The sequence below is a fragment of the Coregonus lavaretus genome (assembly GCF_964263955.1).
Source record: "Coregonus lavaretus genome assembly, chromosome: 4".
In the NCBI taxonomy this organism is placed as follows: Eukaryota; Metazoa; Chordata; class Actinopteri; order Salmoniformes; family Salmonidae; genus Coregonus; species Coregonus lavaretus.
In genome coordinates, this window is record NC_139991.1 from 41217541 (window position 1) to 41236013 (window position 18473).

Here is an 18473-nt window from a genome sequence, read left to right on the forward strand (position 1 = left end):
ACCGGACCAGGGGCGCTATGGGGGGTTGATTGGAGGGTGGTGGGCAAGGCCGGAGCCAGAACCGCCGCCGAGGAGGTATGCCCACCCAGCCCTCCCCTGTTTAGCTCTTATTGAGGCGCGGTCGCAGTCCGCGCCTTTAGGGGGGGGGTACTGTCACACCCTGGTTCTGGGACTCATTATGTTGAGCCAGGGTGTGTTCATTCATTGGGTGTATTTCTATGTTGGTATTTCTGTTGGGTTCATTTCTATGTTTGAATGAATGACTCCCAATCAGAGGCAACGAGTGTCAGCTGTGTGCTGGTTGTCTCTGATTGGGAGCCATATTTAACTGTCTGTGTTTCACTTTGTGTTTGTGGGTTTTTGTTCCTTTACGGTCATTGTTACTGTGGACTTCACGAGTCGTCTATTGTTTTTGGTTTTTGTGCGTTATTATAATAAAGTCAATCATGTTCGCTCAACACGCTGCGTATTGGTCTACTTCGCTTCAAGACGATCGTGACAGTGAATAACACGCTGCATTGCTGCCTCTCTCTGATTCAACTGAAGTTAAATATGTATAAACTGAGAATATATAACAAAAAATATAAACCATATATAGTATGCCATGCCATATTTCATTACTGCATTTATTTTCTCAACAAAAAAAAGTTGTATCCCAGTGTACCAAAATAGAAAATTGCACTATTCAACTACTTAACATTACAGAGTCGAAAATCAAGTAAGCAGAGTGTAAACAAGTTGAGTTAAGTCTAACATCTTTGGCATCAAATATGAAACATAATTTATGTACAACAGGTATTGCATTTAAGTGTTTCCTGAACAGCAATTTCTTCCAAGACATACAGAAACCTTATGAGTCCTCTGAAATGTTAAACACAACTCACAAGGTAGTATGACTATTTATACATGTTGAAAAATATTAAAATGTAATATATGTAGATGAAAAGTGATTTAAGTTATTTTTAAAGATGATTGAATCCTTTCACCACATTCACCTGGTTTACATTCTTTGGCAAAGATGTACAGCTGTTTAGTGCAATAGTCAAGTACAGTATTTCCTTCTCTTAGTCTAGACAGTGAGTTTACCTCCATCTTCTCAAGTCCTCCTCTCCAGTTGGGGTCATCGGCAGGCCAGTGCCTGGGCCTCGCTGAGGACATAGAAGGCAAAGGAATAACCAGGGAGTCTGAGATGTTCTCCTGCAGGAAGAGGAGTTCCCTGGAGCGATGGAAGAGTTCTTTCATCCACCATCTTTAATACCTCTCCGTTGAGTTTCACAGACCTGGCGATCACAGCACACGTTAAGTCTCCTTTCTATTTTTAGTAGTATACAGTGGGGAAAAAAAGTATTTAGTCAGCCACCAATTGTGCAAGTTCTCCCACTTAAAAATATGAGAGATGCCTGTAATTTTCATCATAGGTACACGTCAACTATGACAGACAAATTGAGAAGAAAAAATCCAGAAAATCACATTGTAGGATTTTTAATGAATTTATTTGCAAATTATGGTGGAAAATAAGTATTTGGTCACCTACAAACAAGCAAGATTTCTGGCTCTCACAGACCTGTAACTTCTTCTTTAAGAGGCTCCTCTGTCCTCCCCTCGTTACCTGTATTAATGGCACCTGTTTGAACTTGTTATCAGTATAAAATACACCTGTCCACAACCTCAAACAGTCACACTCCAAACTCCACTATGGCCAAGACCAAAGAGCTGTCAAAGGACACCAGAAACAAAATTGTAGACCTGCACCAGGCTGGGAAGACTGAATCTGCAATAGGTAAGCAGCTTGGTTTGAAGAAATCAACTGTGGGAGCAATTATTAGGAAATGGAAGACATACAACACCACTGATAATCTCCCTCAATCTGGGGCTCCACGCAAGATCTCACCCCGTGGGGTCAAAATTATCACAAGAACGGTGAGCAAAAATCCCAGAACCACACGGGGGGACCTAGTGAATGACCTGCAGAGAGCTGGGACCAAAGTAACAAAGCCTACCATCAGTAACACACTACGCCGCCAGGGACTCAAATCCTGCTGTGTCCCCCTGCTTAAGCCAGTACATGTCCAGGCCCGTCTGAAGTTTGCTAGAGTGCATTTGGATGATCCAGAAGAGGATTGGGAGAATGTCATATGGTCAGATGAAACCAAAATAGAACTTTTTGGTAAAAACTCAACTCGTCGTGTTTGGAGTACAAAGAATGCTGAGTTGCATCCAAAGAACACCATACCTACTGTGAAGCATGGGTGTGGAAACATCATGCTTTGGGGCTGTTTTTCTGCAAAGGGACCAGGACGACTGATCCGTGTAAAGGAAAGAATGAATGGGGCCATGTATCGTAAGATTTTGAGTGAAAACCTCCTTCCATCAGCAAGGGCATTGAAGATGAAACGTGGCTGGGTCTTTCAGCATGACAATGATCCCAAACACACCGCCTGGGCAACGAAGGAGTGGCTTCGTAAGAAGCATTTCAAGGTCCTGGAGTGGCCTAGCCAGTCTCCAGATCTCAACCCCATAGAAAATCTTTGGAGGGAGTTGAAAATCCGTGTTGCCCAGCGACAGCCCCAAAACATCACTGCTCTAGAGGAGATCTGCATGGAGGAATGGGCCAAAATACCAGCAACAGTGTGTGAAAACCTTGTGAAGACTTACAGAAAACGTTTGACCTGTGTCATTGCCAACAAACGGTATATAACAAAGTATTGAGAAACTTTTGTTATTGACCAAATACTTATTTTCCACCATAATTTGCAAATAAATTCATAAAAAATCCTACAATGTGATTTTCTGGAATTTCTTTTCTCATTTTGTCTGTCATAGTTGACGTGTACCTATGATGAAAATTACAGGCCTCTCTCATCTTTTTAAGTGGGAGAACTTGCACAATTGGTGGCTGACTAAATACTTTTTTCCCCCACTGTAGCTTTGTTTACATTGACAATACTACAAGGCAAGACAATAGCAAACCCTTCCTTAAACTGTAATAATAAAAAGCAACAAACTTAAGATTAGTGGCCCCATTGATGGGAATACAGTTTACTGGTAGCCTACTTGGAGTAGAGTCCCTCCTCGCCAGGCTGTTCAGACTGTAGAACAAAGGCCTCTGCAGTGCTGTTAGAGACTATAGCAGGCACAGCGATCCTCGCAGGTATCTTACTCAGGTTCAGAGCAAACAATGTGACTGCTCCACTTTTGTAGCTTGTGCTGGAGAAGAGAGAACATTGAGGAACAGTCAGGATGGTTGTCTCACATCTGTCTCATTCACAAACACAGGTTGTTGTTTCATCTTAAATACAGCTGGATTGTGGAATACCTTTTCTTGTTAGTGCAGTGCAGGTAGACCCGTACTCTTTTCATCTTTCCCAAAATGGAAAATGCTTCTATACTCAGCACCTCTGGTCCAACAAGCCTCTTGTACAGAACAGATAGCCAGTAATCCTGCCAGTAATACAACCATAAACCAGATAAATTATTATACGGTCAGGTCCAAAATGATTGGCACCTTTGATAATGATGAGCAAAAAAGACTATCAACATTTTGCAATGGCCTTCTTAGTCTCCGGACTTGAACCCCATTGAAAACCTGTGGTTTGAATTGAAGAGGGCAGTCCATAAGCGCAGACGAAGGATATCAAGGATCTGGAAAAATTGTGTATGGAAGAATGGTCTAAGATCCCTCCCAATGTGTTCTCCAATCTCATTTTAGAAAAAGGCTCAGTGCCGCTATCCTCGCAAGGGGAGAGTGCCAGAATATTAAAAACAGGGGTGCCAATAATTTTGACTTATTTTACATTTTAGACATTTAGCAGACGCTCTTATCCAGAGCGACTTACAGTTAGTGAGTGCATACATTTTCATACTCCTATCTTTTTTTATAGATTTTTTAAATGACTTGTTAAACAAAATCTCTTTCTCTGAGAATAATATTCACTAAATTGAGCATACAATATAGGTCAGTATTTTTATTATTTATTTCATACAGTCTTTTTTGCTCATCTTTATCAAGGGTGCCAATAATTATGGACCCGACTATATAGAAATGGGAAAATTCATAGAATAGACAAACTATTGTCACAATCAACAAATACTTGGATCATTGGTGTTTTTTCAGGAATTCAGAATACAGAGGAGAATAAACAGGAATATTTCTTACAGGAAGTGGATCCAGGTTATCATCTACCAGGTGGTAAGTCCCAGATCCAATCAAAACCTGCCTGATGACAACATCCAATCCAAGCTTCGCACCCAGGCCCAGTTTATCCAGCCACCTGTAATCATTAAACATTTATTTTACACCACATACAGTACTTTAATACATTCCGAAGTTTTTATTTGCAAAGAGATTCTGACACATATAATCTGATCTAGATACAACCAACTTTATTCAATGAGAATGAAATATGTAATCCTACGTAAAAACCTACTGCCCTCACACTTGATTAAGTCAATGTTGGATACATCATGGGACCCATGCATTTTTGTGGCATTCCTTTCATTTTTTTTGCATGTGAGACTACTATTGTAAGTCTTCCTGGAAGAGGGCATGGTTGAAAGACTGATCATGAGGCTCACAGGTGACCTGTAAATTCAATGAAAACCACATGTTCCGGAATAGCAGAGATTCCCTTCCATGACCGTAGACTAATGACACAATTGACTCAACTACTGCCAGCGTAATGAGGCTGCAGGTATGTAGTCTCTCTTCCCACAGTGGAGCACCATGAGTCTGGCAAGCGAGACTAGGCTGCCTGTTACAACCTCCAGAGTAATTCAGACTAAAATTATCACATGGTATCAGGGTGTGATACTGACTGGGTTTATCTATCTATCTATCCTGACAAACACAAGCATACACACACACTCACATGAATCCAGCGACAAATGTGTCAGACAGGCCCTTAGCCCCGCCTCCATAGGCAGAACTAGTCTCTCCAAGCCACACCTTCTTCCCAGGGGACGCCAGCTCAATGGTCTGAGGACACGCGACACAGAAGAACCATTTCACTTCCTTACTGAACTACAATAAATGTATAGTACATCTATAAACATGTACATTTGTTTATTTATTCTTCCTTACCTCCATGACTTCATGTGTTTTTAGGGCCAAAGTGTTTAGCACCTCAGGGTCTAGGAAATCTTCTAGAGACGTGTCTCTTCCATTGACGTAATAACTAATAGAAGGGCAGAGTAATCAAGGATGAGTTTAGTCTTCATATCAAACATAACAGAATCAGTATGAATAAAATCACATTTTCAGATTATATGGTCTGTAGACCATATCTCTCATCTGACACACTCACCCAACTGGGAAATGAAACTGGTTGAATTAACGTTGTTTCCACATAATTTCAACCCAAAAAACCCAATGTGATGACATTGAATCAACATGGAAAACTGATTGAATTTTTTTAAGTTATCAACATAAGGGCATTTTGTCTTTTTTTAATGCAACTTTTAACCTAAATTCGATGACATGTGAAATGTTTTGTTGACTAGATTTCACGTTGAATTCACGTTAGTTGACAACTCAACCAAATGTAAATCAAAACTAGACGTTGAACTTCCCAGTGGGATGTGAAGTCTGGTCAGTGCAAGCCTTTACAAACAGTTCTGTTGAGTTCCTCTTTCCCCTTGTGGCAAACCCACGTTCCCAACGTCACAGGCACGCTCATAAACTATTCCTGTGTTTGTTCAGTGTTTGTGTGTGTGTCAAAGTCAAAGGCAGCAACACGTGACATCTGACCTTATCATTGTGTGCTACACGAGGGACAGTTCAACTTACTGGTGCCAGGTGCATGCATCAATTGCTTCTGCCCCACTCTCCAAGAACCTATAAAAAGTAAATGGGATATGATTGTTCAACATATCCCACATGATTGATAGTTATGTAAGAAGAATCTATTGATCTGATATTAACCTGCCCTGAGACCACCGGAGACACTTGAGGGATGAGAGTTTGTCCCATAGACTGTAAAAATAAAGCCGTTTCCCAATAGGGAAAAGAGCCAGGATATGTTTGGTATACTTTTTGCCTTTTAGATAAGAGATGAATGAGTTGGTGTAACGATTAACAGTTAAAGGGATACTTTGGGATTTTGGCAATGAGGCCCTTTATCTTCTTCTCCAGTCAGATGAACTCACTGTCAAAATCCCAAAGTATCCCTTTAAGGTTTGAACCACAGCCTTACTTGGGTATAGACATACAGCAGGTGGATATAAAGGAGAGAAGCAGTAATAAACTCTGGCTTATTGTATAATACGGCTGTGAAATGACAGAAAACACCCATGAACTGGACAAACCAGAGGTTAGTCTCCCACTACAGTGGAAGTGATATTTAACCTTGAATATAGAAAGGTATGCAGTAATACTATTACTTTAGTTAGTACAACAGCCTGTCCAATAGGACTATATTGGGACTACTTTATGTATAGGCTACATAAAGGGACAAACTCTCACCCCTCCAGTAAGTCTCTCCGGTGGTCCCGGGGCTGGCTAATGTCTGGTCCATAGAGTCCAGTGTTATGGTAAAGTTTGGATTCCTGCAGAATCTTGCGGAGTTGAACAAAATCCTGGCCGAGCTGGTATCCATCCACCCTGATCCCTGCCTTCTTCTCATAGCTGTTGGGCTCTAAAGGGAGACAGGATATTTTTCTACCAACCTTACAATACCTAAATCATTTAGTTGAGAATTCCCAGTTTCAGTCATTAACACAATGAAAGATGGTTTAGTTAGTATAACACTGTAAATACATGTGGGCCTCAAAATTATTACCATTGCCCAGTTCCCAGGACATGCTGTACTGTTTAGATTCACAGTACTGTAGGAGGGTCCTGGCATTGCTGCTGTCCCAGGAGTTCTCAGAGGTCCTGAGCAGCTCATTGAGCCCGAAGATGAGGTCTAATCCAGAGCAGTTTGTAAAAGAGTAGAGCAAATCCACTGCATACTCTGTCAGGGTAAAAACACACATTTTAAATGTTGTTTTCTTCTTTCAGAGAATTTGCTCAAGTGAAATGGTCCCGTGTAGCTCAGTTGGTAGAGCATGGCGTTTGTAACGCCAGGGTTGTGGGTTCGATTCCCACGGGGGGCCAGTATGACAAAAGAAATGTATGCATTCACTAAACTGTAAGTTGCTCTGGATAAGAGCGTCTGCTAAATGACTAAAAGCTGTTCCAAGATAACAGCTAAACAAAAGAACCAGTGTGTTGTGAGCTAGACTGATGCTGCCTGCATGACCATTGTTCATACCTGTGAACTTTACACTCCTATACTTCCTCTGCAAGTCCTCCTTGTCAAGAAGTATTTCCTGTAGAGTCCATTCCTGCTTCAGTCTCTTTTCCAGTAGTGGAGGCAGCTCCAGCCTTTCACAGATGTCATCTGATTAGCAAAACAGGAACCAGAAACCAAGTGGTTGTGAGTCACTCAGAAGCTGATGACCTAAGAGCTACCTCAAACTAATGACATTGTTTGAGATCTGCCTGGTTTACTGTGTGCATTCAAGCTGACTCTGTGTGAATCAACATGCTGTTCTATCTCTCATGCCAAACAGGAATCATGCTGAGAAGTCAAGTGACCACAGTCAAACCACACATACACACATCATAAGAGCTGCTATTGCAATTCATGAGATATGTCATTATGCCTGACAATGTCTGTGGTGTAATGTGACACACAGTTCAGATGAGTCACAATGTATGTCATATTTACCTGCATCAAACACATAGTTTTTGTGATTCTCATTTGAATGTATAAATGTAGGGTTGAAGGTCATGAAATCTTGTCTTGTCCCTCCAAATCTCAGAAATGCTGGGGTCAAAGCTTTTGCCAATGTCCTCAGCTTTGGAGACCTGGTGGAATGAAAGAAGGTTTAGTTCAGTATTTATGGAGTTTCATAAGATTAAGTAGCGCTGGTCTCTGAACTGTTTCTCTGTTATGCTAAAGATAGAAACAACTTAGAGAGAGTAACATTGAAAATAAGACCCTGGCTGATTCTAATATTGTGGTCTTTTTTTTTTTTTACTGATGGTAATCATTTTATAAAACACACATACATTACCATTGTCCCAAAAACAGTGGTGGAAAAAGTACCGAATTGTCATACTTGAGTAAAAGGAAAGATACCATAATAGAAAATGAAAGTCACCCAGCAAAATACTACTTGAGTAAAAGTTTAAATGTATTTGGTTCTAAATATACTTATGTATCAAAAGTAAATGTAATTGATCAAATATACTTACGTATCAAAAGTAAAAGTATAAATAATTTCACATTTTTATATTAAGCAAAACAGACAGCACGATTTTCTTGTTTTTTTTAATTTACGGATAGCCAGGGCCAGACTCCAACACTCAGACATAATTTACAAACGAAGTATTTGTGTTTAGTGAGTCCGCCAGATCAGAGGCATTAGGGCTGACCAGGGATGTTCTCTTTATAAGTGCGTGAGTTGGACCATTTTCCTGTCCTGCTAAAAATTCGAAATGTAACGAGTACTTTTGGGTGTCAGGGAAAATGTATGGGGTAAAAAGTACATTATTTTCTTTAGGAATGTAGTAGAGTAAAAGTTGTCACAAATATAAATAGTAAAGTAAAGTACAGATACCCCCCAAAACTACTTAAGTAGTACTTTAAAGTATTTTTACTTGAGTACTTCACACCACTGGCTCAAAATAGTAATGCTTGCCTTACTCACGTTAAAAGGTACATGAACTTCTCCTCAGCGACTAGACTCGCGTCTATGGCCACAGACAAAAAACGTCCATTCCCTTTCTTGAGTACTCGAGAGAGGTCCACGTTCAGATTTACGGACTCAAAATGTACCTCATCCCTCGCAGACTCGACCCTTGCTCCGACATAATATCCATGAGATAGAATAGATATCATCACAAATGCCAAGATTGATACGCCTGACATCATGATAAACTCAAATTTATATAGCAATATGTAAGACAATTACAACCCAAATCTACTGATGCTCGTAGTCCCTCACTATCCCAATAAATGCGTCGATCGGTGTAAATCCATCGTTGTCGTTAGTAAACTCGTATGCAGTTATGGTCGGATTCAATTGTCTGGTCCAGAAAAGTCCTTGGTGTAGTCCTGGTCCAAACGACAGAAAGCAAAGCATCTTTTGTCTATCTGCCACAGTATAGCAACGTTAACTAGGCTCGCGTGCATGGTCATGATCGTGTAGGGGCGGTCTCAACACAGTAGGCCCGCATGATTTTGAAATAAGACATTTTAGATGTTTATTATTTCATCGCTTGGGATTGTTTAACATAACAAGCTGTGATTAATGTGAGGAACCGTTAGGGGGTAGGCTGAGACAGATTTGTGATTCACACAGACACACACTGCCTCTTTGTTAAACCGCTCAAGGACAAAGTACTGCAACATGAAGAAGAAAACTATGTCTGAGGTTGCTGACTCGAGACAAGTTGTAAAAATAACAACTAATGCCCGGCAACAGTGAAGCGCCAAGGGGCTGGGACCAGCCTGTGCGCCATCGATAGGTTGGGTAAGTTTAAACCACACCCAGCCTCTACTCTGACAGGCCCAGCAGGGAGCGGAAACTATCTCTGTCAGAGTATTTAAAGAAGAACTTATAACAATGGCTCAGTTCTCTGTCTGCCCTGCGTGGTTTTTCAGTGGGCCGTATATACGAACATCATATTTACCATTCAAGTGTTTGCATTAATTAAAATACTAGTATATCTTAAAAGACGTGTGTTCACCTCTTTTTGTTCCTATACCAGATTTTGAATTGACGCAATTTAACATATGCATGCCAGCAAAGCCACTACACAACACAACACAACACTAAACAATACATTAATTGCACTATAACGGTGACAAACGGTGCCCACAAACTGTTAGGGCCTACATAAAGCTGTCCCAACAGCAGAGTCCCAACAGCAGTCCCACTTACCTTACCACTGCTATACCTGGCTATCAGCAGTGCCTTGTCTGGCAGCGAAACAGTTCATTCAGCCTCATTTACTGCCTTTAAAAAAACATTGCTGATATGGCTAACTTGCTTAAACAAATGTGGTTTCTACTGATGAGGCAATCCAACATTTTGATTAAGACATTAATGAGCAAGCTAGGACGGACGTAGCCAATATAACTATTTGTTCAGCACTTTTGAAATGTACAGCAACAGAATTCAAAACATGGGCCGTTCTTATAGTATACACCAAGTCAGAACCGTAGGATAAATAAACGGGGCATATAAGCAGAGAATGAAAGCTCTTACAATATTCGATGATTACATTTCTCTAAAACGGGCTAACGTATTTTCCCAGTTGTCTTGAACTCACGGAGGTCAGATTTCCCATTTCGAGTTTCCAGTTGTTTTGAGCTCGGCAGAAGTCATGCTGGATTGACATCATGGCCAATGTTGAATGTTTATCCTTTTAAGCTTGGAAAAGAGACCCTTAAACCAAGAATTGGGACCACACACCCACTCCACTGAATAGCAGGCTAGTGATTGCTTTGCAATGCTTGCAGTTAGCCACTGATTCCTTCCAAACCACTCGTTGTTGAATTAGCGATTTCCAACTGCCGATGAGCACCGATACGTTTTATCTATAATTTATTTTCATATGACAAGGTTTGAAAAGGATTTGCCAGTAGATTGTCGACTTGATTCATGACGATGACTGCTAGCTAAGATTTTTTAAGTATGATGTTGACATGATCAGTCCAATCAAAGCTACTGTAGATATAACGTGATTTTACGTAATTTTATCTGTGGCCAATGACCTTGAGCCTTCTTGGACGGGCACTTCTAATGTAACTCTATGGCAGCACCCAAGGGGCTTGAATTTTCGAGCTCTACCCTTAGATTTTGCAGTGAGGTAGTGTCCCCCTGGCTGCCCTGCCTCCACAGAAAGCGCTGAGCTAGGCTGAAACACCTACATTTTGGAGCTGCCTTATTCAAGAAAGCAAAAAAGTTTGTATGCGGTTTTATCAATTATTTTTATTCATAAAAAAAAAATTGTAAACTGATATGTGACACGTATTAATCCCAAATTAACAGGCAAAAAAGTTTTTAAATTTTGCTAAACAAGTGGGGCTCATCACCTGCCCTGAATGACAGGTTTCCACTGAACCTATTGTAGAACTTGCTGCTGCTGCTACTTGGAAGAATTCAACTATAGAAAATAACTTCATTGAAACCCGATTCTTTATCATAAAACCAAGAGAAGGTGAAGGTGATAGATAAATAAGTCAAGTACTCTACTCTACTATGTCCCACTACTCACTGATATTGGGTCAAGCCTTTGGAAGCCTGTCAAATGATTGACATGCTGTTATATAAATGACCAATTAATCACTGAGTGTGAATTCTTTCATGATTTTGATGCTCACAGTAGCATCTTATTCATCTCTATGGGATCGAAATATTACCTTAAAAAAAAAAAGAAATCTTCCACATCACAAAAATATATTTTTTAATATCACTCCTATAAACTATAAACAATATGATACACCACTATAAAACAATATTAACACACCAAGCTAAATAAAAGTAATCTTCACACAATAAATACACTGCAGCAACATATTACAAAGAGAGGAGATTAAGAGGCATCATCAATAAATCATCCATCTCCTCCTGAAGTGCATCAGCTTTCTCATTCAGCAGCATCTGAAACAGACACCACAGGAGGACAATGATCAAATAGGGTACAACTTCTGCAAATGTTTGTCACATCTCAATCCAATTTTCTATAACCCTTTTTTGTATTCACTCTATATGGATTTAGGAAGGAAACAACAGCACAATTGTACGTATATTGTCATACTTTTGCAGAAGCAACAATCTGATTGGCTTGCTTCTTGAAGAGGTTCTCCACAGTCTTGGCGAGAACGTTTGGGTCAGCGTTGGCCAGATGAGCCAGAGTCTTATATCCAGCATTGTATAGCTGCTTGGCTCTTCCCTGTCAAAAGCAGATCGAAGGGTTACAAGCATGCAAAAAGCATCTGGAACAATGCAGGAAAACTTTGGCTAGGACAATAGCTCTTATGACTGGATACCAAGATGTGGATATGTTTTCTTTGGACCTTTTGTTGCCAGGTAAGTAGGACATTATCAGGATGCTATAATGCCAATAAAATGAATTGAGATTTTTTAAAGTCTGACCTCCATGACTCCTGCTACCTCCATGAGAGGGATGAGCTCTGCCTGGACACAGTAGGTCAGCCTGCGGGTAAGCTCGGTCAGGAGAGCTTTGAAGGGCCAGAACTCCTCCAGCTCCTGATAACGCAGAGAGAGGGCACAGTGAGATCATTGGGGTCAAAAGAGAAAGCAAAAGAACATAGAAATTAGGAGCTATTCTCAGTAGTGGGCGGCAGGTAGTCTAGCGGTTAAGAGCGTTGGGCCAGTAACCGAGCTGGTTCGAATCCCCGAGCCAACTAGGTGAAAAAAATCTGTCGATGCACCCTTGAACAAGGCACTTAACCCTGTAAATTGCTCTGGATTAGAGCGTCTGCTAAATGACAAAAATGGAGGACTGAAGTTAAAGCTCTTGTAACACTGCTAAGAGACTAGGACGTGGCTCTGTTTGGACGGAACCTTATAATATATGACATCTATGCTGGTAGCTACCTCGGTGAAGTGCAACACGCAGGAGCAGAAGACTGAGGAGGAGCTGAGTAGTGTCTGGATGAAGCCCCGGCTGAGCTGGAACCTGTCGGCCACGCTCCACAGGTCAGTCTCCTTCAGCAGGGACAGCAGCACCAGGGCCAGGTACAGCCGGCTCACCACCACCTGGTCCACATTCTGGGGGAACAGAGCAGAGGGGAAGGACCATAGAAGTAGAATGATTCCTACTTCTTTGGTAAAGACAGTAGACATAGTACAACAGAATTGGCTCGTTACAGTTATTACATGAATGATCAGTTGTAGAGAGCAGATTTGAATTCACATCACAAGAGATTTAGGGTTCATTATCTTCATTACTTAAATTAGTTAAGTCTGCCTTCATATAGGGGTTAAGAGAAAAAAGCTACAAAAACATAAGAGGATTAATCTAGAGATTAATTTAATAATGGTTTTAAGCCAACGTACTCAAGTATAAGCCCTCATAATACCCCAAGCCAATGATAATCTCTCAACCTAGGGAACTGTGAAAATATAATAATAATAATAATAAATAAAATATGACACTATTGATTTAACAGTATTTAAATCATGCCATGCTTCCTCAATATTCTTACCTTCTTGACATTCTGTCCAGCAGCCTTTCTAGCAACGAAACTCTCAGGCACACCAACTGCTGCACACATCTTTTGCTCCACAGCTGATAACATTGTGAACTGAAATTGATAAGCAAAACAAACTCTTACACAATAATTGCTGTACTAAATACTGCGGAAGACAAACTATTGCACAAAACAATATTATATACGAAATGTATTTAATTATTAGATATTTTCATAAATGCATAAAAACTCAATTGTTATTCGAGGTATTTTACCTACCAATCTACATGTAATTAATGTAGACAACCAATAAGTACATCAGGCCTGGGCTCTAACCTGTCTGAAGTAGACCATCCAATCAGGCTTGCACTGGGAGACCATGTCATAGGGTGTGACCAGGTAGACCAGGTGGAGGAAACTATTCAGCATCAGGCTCTCCAGGCCTTTAGACAGGTCTCTATACAGGACGTCACAGTAGGTCAGATCCACTGAGCCTGGGGAGGAGAGGGCAGATAATGCTACAGTGTTTAGTGTGATTCATAGAAGAAAAAAAACATCTCTGTAACAGGATTTAAATTGATTGCTATGAACAATTTCCTTGTATGGGAATAGAAATGGAATTAACACGAGTTCTGGCGAGTTTGAGAGTAGTTCACCTTTGTAAGTAGCTCTTCCTAGCTTGGTGACCTGCAGAGTCCCACCCTGTGGCTCTGTGGAAACGGTGACCAGGCCTTTCTCTTTCAGCAGCTCAACACACTCCTGTGTCACCTCCCACAGGCTCCTCTCCAAGCACACCTGTTTCACCTGGACCGAGAGCAACGTGCCACTCATGAAGTCCCTGACCTGCTCTAAGCTGTTCGTGATCTGAAGTTAGACAATAGAAAACAGTCAAAAACAGTATCATCAATTCATTCATTAAGACCAAGTTATTTGCTAAAAAGAGACATTTAAAAAGGGAACTGGATTTTTCTATAATTCACTTATGGATATTTTTAAGAAGTACATTTAATCCAATGATGGATAGGATGAGACTCAGGACACCCTTTCCGTTATTCAGCATTAAATTGCTTTTACAGATCTCCATTGGTGCGCATACAAGCTTTTTGACCTGAAAATACAAAAAGGTGGACAGGAGCAATGCATTAGATGAGTCAGCTATAAATGTCAGAACGTGTAAACATAAGGATGTCATTCCATAGTACTACATGCATAGGTTTACTATTGTTATGGTTGTAGCTGTTATTTACCAAGACTTTGTCTTTGTCCTGTAGAATGAGGATACTCTCTCCATGAGTGTCTATCCCGGCCCGTCCAGCCCTCCCCACCATCTGCTTGTACTGGCTCCTCTTCAGGAAGTCTGCCGCCACATACGGAGAACGCAGAATCACCCTGGTTCAAACACACAATGATGGATCCAATTAGGTCTACAATAACTGTCACGATCTAACACAGAGATGCAACTTCTGTTATGACATGTCTCGTGAAAAAAGCTGATCCTTGTAGCCTTAGTAGCAGTAAAGTAATCGGACAGGTTATGCTTCCTTGCTTTGACTTGCCTCCGAGCAGGTAGGTTGATCCCTGCAGCCAGCGTAGAGGTGCAGGTGAGGAGACAGAGAACCCCAGCAGAGTAGGCCTCCTCCACCAGCTTCCTCTCTTCACTGGTCAACCCACTGTGGTGGTAAGCCAGGCCATACGGCACCGTCTTCTTGAGCACCGGACACAGGGAGCCGTTCCCACTGCTCCTCAGCTCACCCAGCAACACAGCCTTCTCTGCCTGCTTGCGCTGGATAAAGTCCCTGGAGAATTCAAGAAGAAGTGGCATGTTGGATCGATCACAATCCACACAATCACAACCACTGGAGAGGCTGACCATAATTTGGAATACAGAGAAGAGAAATATAAAGATGTCCTCTTACTCTTTCAGGTACTTGCAGATCATCCCAGCCACGTTCTCACAGTTCTTCTTGGTGGGACAGAAGACAAGGCACGACTGGCTTGGAATGACCTCAGTCACCAAGGCAACAATATGATCCTGATCGACCTTCTGCATTGCACTGGAGTACTGGAAAACAGACGGATTAGTCAGGTGGGTGTCAGCCTTCAAAAGCTGACTGCCTGGCACTGGAGTCCAGTATGTCTTTAAATATACAATTGATGGCTCTTCAAATCAAATGGATGATTATACCTTAAAGTTCAGCAGCCGAGAGAACCTGAAGCACTCCTCCTCCTTGGGGTCCACCTCGTATATGCTGTCCTTCAGTTTCACATACTCCTTCAGCTCGACCTGAAACAGAAACACCATGACTATCAGTGGCCAACCATCACAGAGACAATGGAGTACACAACACGCAGTCTAGCTTCTATTGGTTTTAACTAAGCTTTCAAAGAATACGTTGGGTGATTTTCATGTTGTACGTGGACTCTCACAAACAAGGAGGCATACCACAGAGGATAAAATAGCATTGCGTAGATCAAGTCTGTGGTTAGGAAATATCATACCGGTCTGAAGTCATTAGTGTAGTTATCTGCCTTCAGAAACTTCTGTATATCTTGGACATTGCCCAGAGTAGCACTCATTCCAATGATCTGAGTTGACTCTGTGTAAAGAAGAAAATCAGTTTTCCACACATTTTCAAAACATCGTCATTCACCATGAATATAATGAGGGTAAGAATAGCAGTCACACTTACTACTGATATAGAGCACTTTGGCTAGAGTCATCTCAATGATAGCTCCTCTGCTACCATCACCCAACATATGGAGCTAATAAGGAGATTGCGAAATAATTGGATACTACAGTACAGTATAATTGATTGCATCAAATACACAAGGCATCAGAGGATACATTTTTTGTGTCAAGTTTGTGACTATTCTATGTTTTGTAATGATAATGTCTCAGATGTTAATGTAATAAGATATTTGCATACCTCATCCACAACCACCAGCCCCACATTGTCCAGTCTTTTGGCCTCTATGAGGGAGTTTACCAGGCTGTGTGCCTTCTCTATAGTGGCGATGTACAAGGACCTCTTGCCCCTTCTCTTCACTGGAGGGAACCTGCCTTTACTGCCAGCATACTCCTCCACCATGAAGTCCAGCTCCAGGCCAAAACTGGCCAACCCTCGAACCTGGGAATGCATGCAAAATACAGTGCACAGATTTGCCATTGACAAATGTTTAATTATAATCCCTTTGTACAGTTGGATGAAAGGGGAATTATAGACATTTCATAAATAAAACATAATGACCACAATACCTTCTCCTGCACTAGAGATATGTAGGGTAGGATGAAAAGGGCATCCCTCTTTCTGCACAGAAGCTCTTTGACGATAAGAATCTCAGCCACCAGAGTCTTCCCACCACTGGTGGGCAGAGAGTAGATGAGGTTTCTCCTCTGCTGAACTGAGTCCAGGTTTAGACAAGTTTTCTGCCATTCTGAAATATAAGAGAGCATTGTTATTGATGATACTCTGGAATATGAAGCAGGGCAAGAGCTCAAATTACTCACACTTAGCAAGACAACCAGACACTTTGAAAACATAGCCAAGATAAAGTTGATGCAGAACTATAGTGAGGACATGCAATTAGACAGGGAAAAGGAATAGAAAGCTATTCACCATATAAATCTTTGATTCCTTTGAGATTGCATATCAGCTCCTTAACTTTGGTGGGAAGACCAAAGAAAGGCCCAAGGTCTGTTGTCTCCATGGAGACAGATTCCATAGCCTGCATGGCAACGTTGATCTCCTCTGTAACTACGGCCTCCTTCTGCACTGCAGTCCGGGAGAAACTAGAAGGAGCTGCTGCATTAGCCATCATAGCTCTTTTCAGATGATCTGACACACTCTTCTTTGCCTTGGGGGCGATATGCCTCTCATTTCTATCTTCAGTGCTGACAGACTTTTCAGGATGCCTCATAGGCGTGGAGGTTTTGTCCTCATCTGTACAGCAGTTCCTGTCTGCTGTTTGGAGGTCTTGTAGAAAGGCGAGTTGTGAGCTTGGCACGTCTATGAAAGCATCATCCGTTAAGCCCTCCAGGATTGATTCTGTCATTGAGTCATCACATGATTGTTTCGGACAGTTGTCGGTTGAAGACTTCAGTGAGGTGAAGTCAGGTTTGTCACACAGCAGAACCACAGGGCATCTGCTGGTTGCATGGTCAATGTCATGCTGTCTCATGTTCTGCTCCACTCTATCGAGCTTTGCCAGGAAAGAGCTGTCGCCTACAATGCTGTCATAGCCCCCAAAAAAGTCCTCAGTGTCACTGCAATACTGCAAAAAAGCAACATTGAGAAACAGTAAATGCACTTGTAACTCACTCAATATCATGTTGATTACAGTAACATCATCAGACCACATAAAGTGTATAATGCACCATTGTGATATTAGTTTGCTACCCACCTCACTAAACTTTGCATCCATGGATTCGTCCATAGCTGCTCTGGGAAGCTCTATCTGTCCTGTGTTGTCAGGACATTGTCGTCCAGAAGCATTGGTTATTTTCTTTACGGGCGTGAGATGACTTCTTAGACTATCCCTGGACCTCTTCCTCGAGGACTGTCGTTTTACTTTGATTTCGGCACTCATTGTAAAACCTCACTCTGTCTGACACCTCACGAACGTTAGCCTAAGCAAACTCTAGTAGCATACCAGCCATGTTGGCATGCTAGCAAGCTACTAGTTAAGTAACGTTAGTAAATCCAATACAATCATGTTGGCTGACAGGGTGAGCTCCCCAATTAATTTTTTAGTAAGTCAACTTGGCTGACTTGAGTGAGTTGGCAAGCTATCTTGAAAAAAATAAGATAGCTAACGTTAAAACGTTGGCTAAGTTAACGCCAAATGTTAAGTGAGCAAACTCAACCGTCTTTCGTTAGCTGAAAGTAGCTACATTGACTAGACATGGTTAAAACTTGGCTTACTACCAAACCGTATTGAACAACCTAGACAAAAAAAAAATCAAATAGAGAAGACATTTTGAAGAGTAACTAACTGGCTACATACAGTACAGAGACTATCATTATGAATTTGTAAACATGAGTCTAACGTATTAGCCAATCAGAGACGAGCAAAGATAGTAACTTTAAATGGAGTCCGGTGGAGTACGGAACATTTTCCCGACATTGAACTTTTTTCCGATCTATTGATACAATCAGTCCATATGTGCCGTACTGTATTTGAATATTATATTCATTATATTATATTAAAGTATTAGATTTGTTATGTGGAAATTTAACAAACTATCACTTCGAAAATCCGTTT

The 18473-nt window shown here is 41.2% G+C and overlaps 2 protein-coding genes across 3 annotated transcripts; both read right to left on the reverse strand.

Moving 5' to 3' along the window:
* Positions 1-607: 607 nt before the first annotated feature.
* Positions 608-9139, reverse strand: hpse (heparanase). Its single transcript, XM_084160479.1, has 12 exons — positions 8695-9139; positions 7710-7849; positions 7251-7379; positions 6777-6950; positions 6461-6632; positions 5786-5833; positions 5081-5174; positions 4869-4975; positions 4157-4271; positions 3317-3441; positions 3055-3207; positions 608-1280 (listed from the first exon to the last, which is right to left on the reverse strand). The coding sequence occupies exons 1-12, from the start codon at positions 8916-8918 to the stop codon at positions 1121-1123; spliced, it is 1641 nt and encodes a 546-aa protein (XP_084016605.1). The 5' UTR covers positions 8919-9139; the 3' UTR covers positions 608-1120.
* A 2302-nt stretch (positions 9140-11441) lies between these two features.
* helq (helicase, POLQ like) lies at positions 11442-18255 on the reverse strand. 2 transcript variants are annotated; one of them, XM_084159791.1, is made up of 18 exons: positions 17613-18255; positions 16829-17483; positions 16468-16646; positions 16139-16339; positions 15902-15974; positions 15711-15808; positions 15397-15495; positions 15128-15273; positions 14768-15007; positions 14459-14600; positions 14215-14319; positions 13868-14075; positions 13548-13705; positions 13227-13325; positions 12616-12789; positions 12151-12264; positions 11813-11947; positions 11442-11655 (listed from the first exon to the last, which is right to left on the reverse strand). In XM_084159791.1, exons 1-18 carry the CDS (start codon positions 17796-17798, stop codon positions 11572-11574), a joined length of 3096 nt encoding a protein of 1031 aa, XP_084015917.1. In that variant the 5' UTR covers positions 17799-18255; the 3' UTR covers positions 11442-11571. The 2 variants fall into 2 exon arrangements, with proteins under 2 accessions (XP_084015917.1, XP_084015918.1); XM_084159792.1 differs by lacking the exons at positions 11442-11655; positions 11813-11947; positions 12151-12264; positions 12616-12789 and having other exon boundaries at positions 13260-13325; positions 13491-13705; positions 17613-17889.
* Positions 18256-18473: the final 218 nt, after the last annotated feature.

Bases quoted from the DNA above. Each gene is read 5' to 3' on its own strand.
- hpse (XM_084160479.1), bottom strand. From the start codon at position 8,918: ATGATGTCAGGCGTATCAATCTTGGCATTTGTGATGATATCTATTCTA. The intron at 7,380-7,709 runs GTAAATATGACA...TTTGCTAATCAG, and splicing joins AAACTATGTGTTTGATGCAG to ATGACATCTGTGAAAGGCTG. The intron at 4,976-5,080 runs GTAAGGAAGAAT...GCGTGTCCTCAG, and splicing joins AAACACATGAAGTCATGGAG to ACCATTGAGCTGGCGTCCCC.
- helq (XM_084159791.1), bottom strand. From the start codon at position 17,798: ATGAGTGCCGAAATCAAAGTAAAACGACAGTCCTCGAGGAAGAGGTCC. The intron at 16,647-16,828 runs GTGAATAGCTTT...CTTATATTTCAG, and splicing joins AGGAATCAAAGATTTATATG to AATGGCAGAAAACTTGTCTA. The intron at 13,326-13,547 runs GTTAGAGCCCAG...TATCAATTTCAG, and splicing joins GGATGGTCTACTTCAGACAG to TTCACAATGTTATCAGCTGT.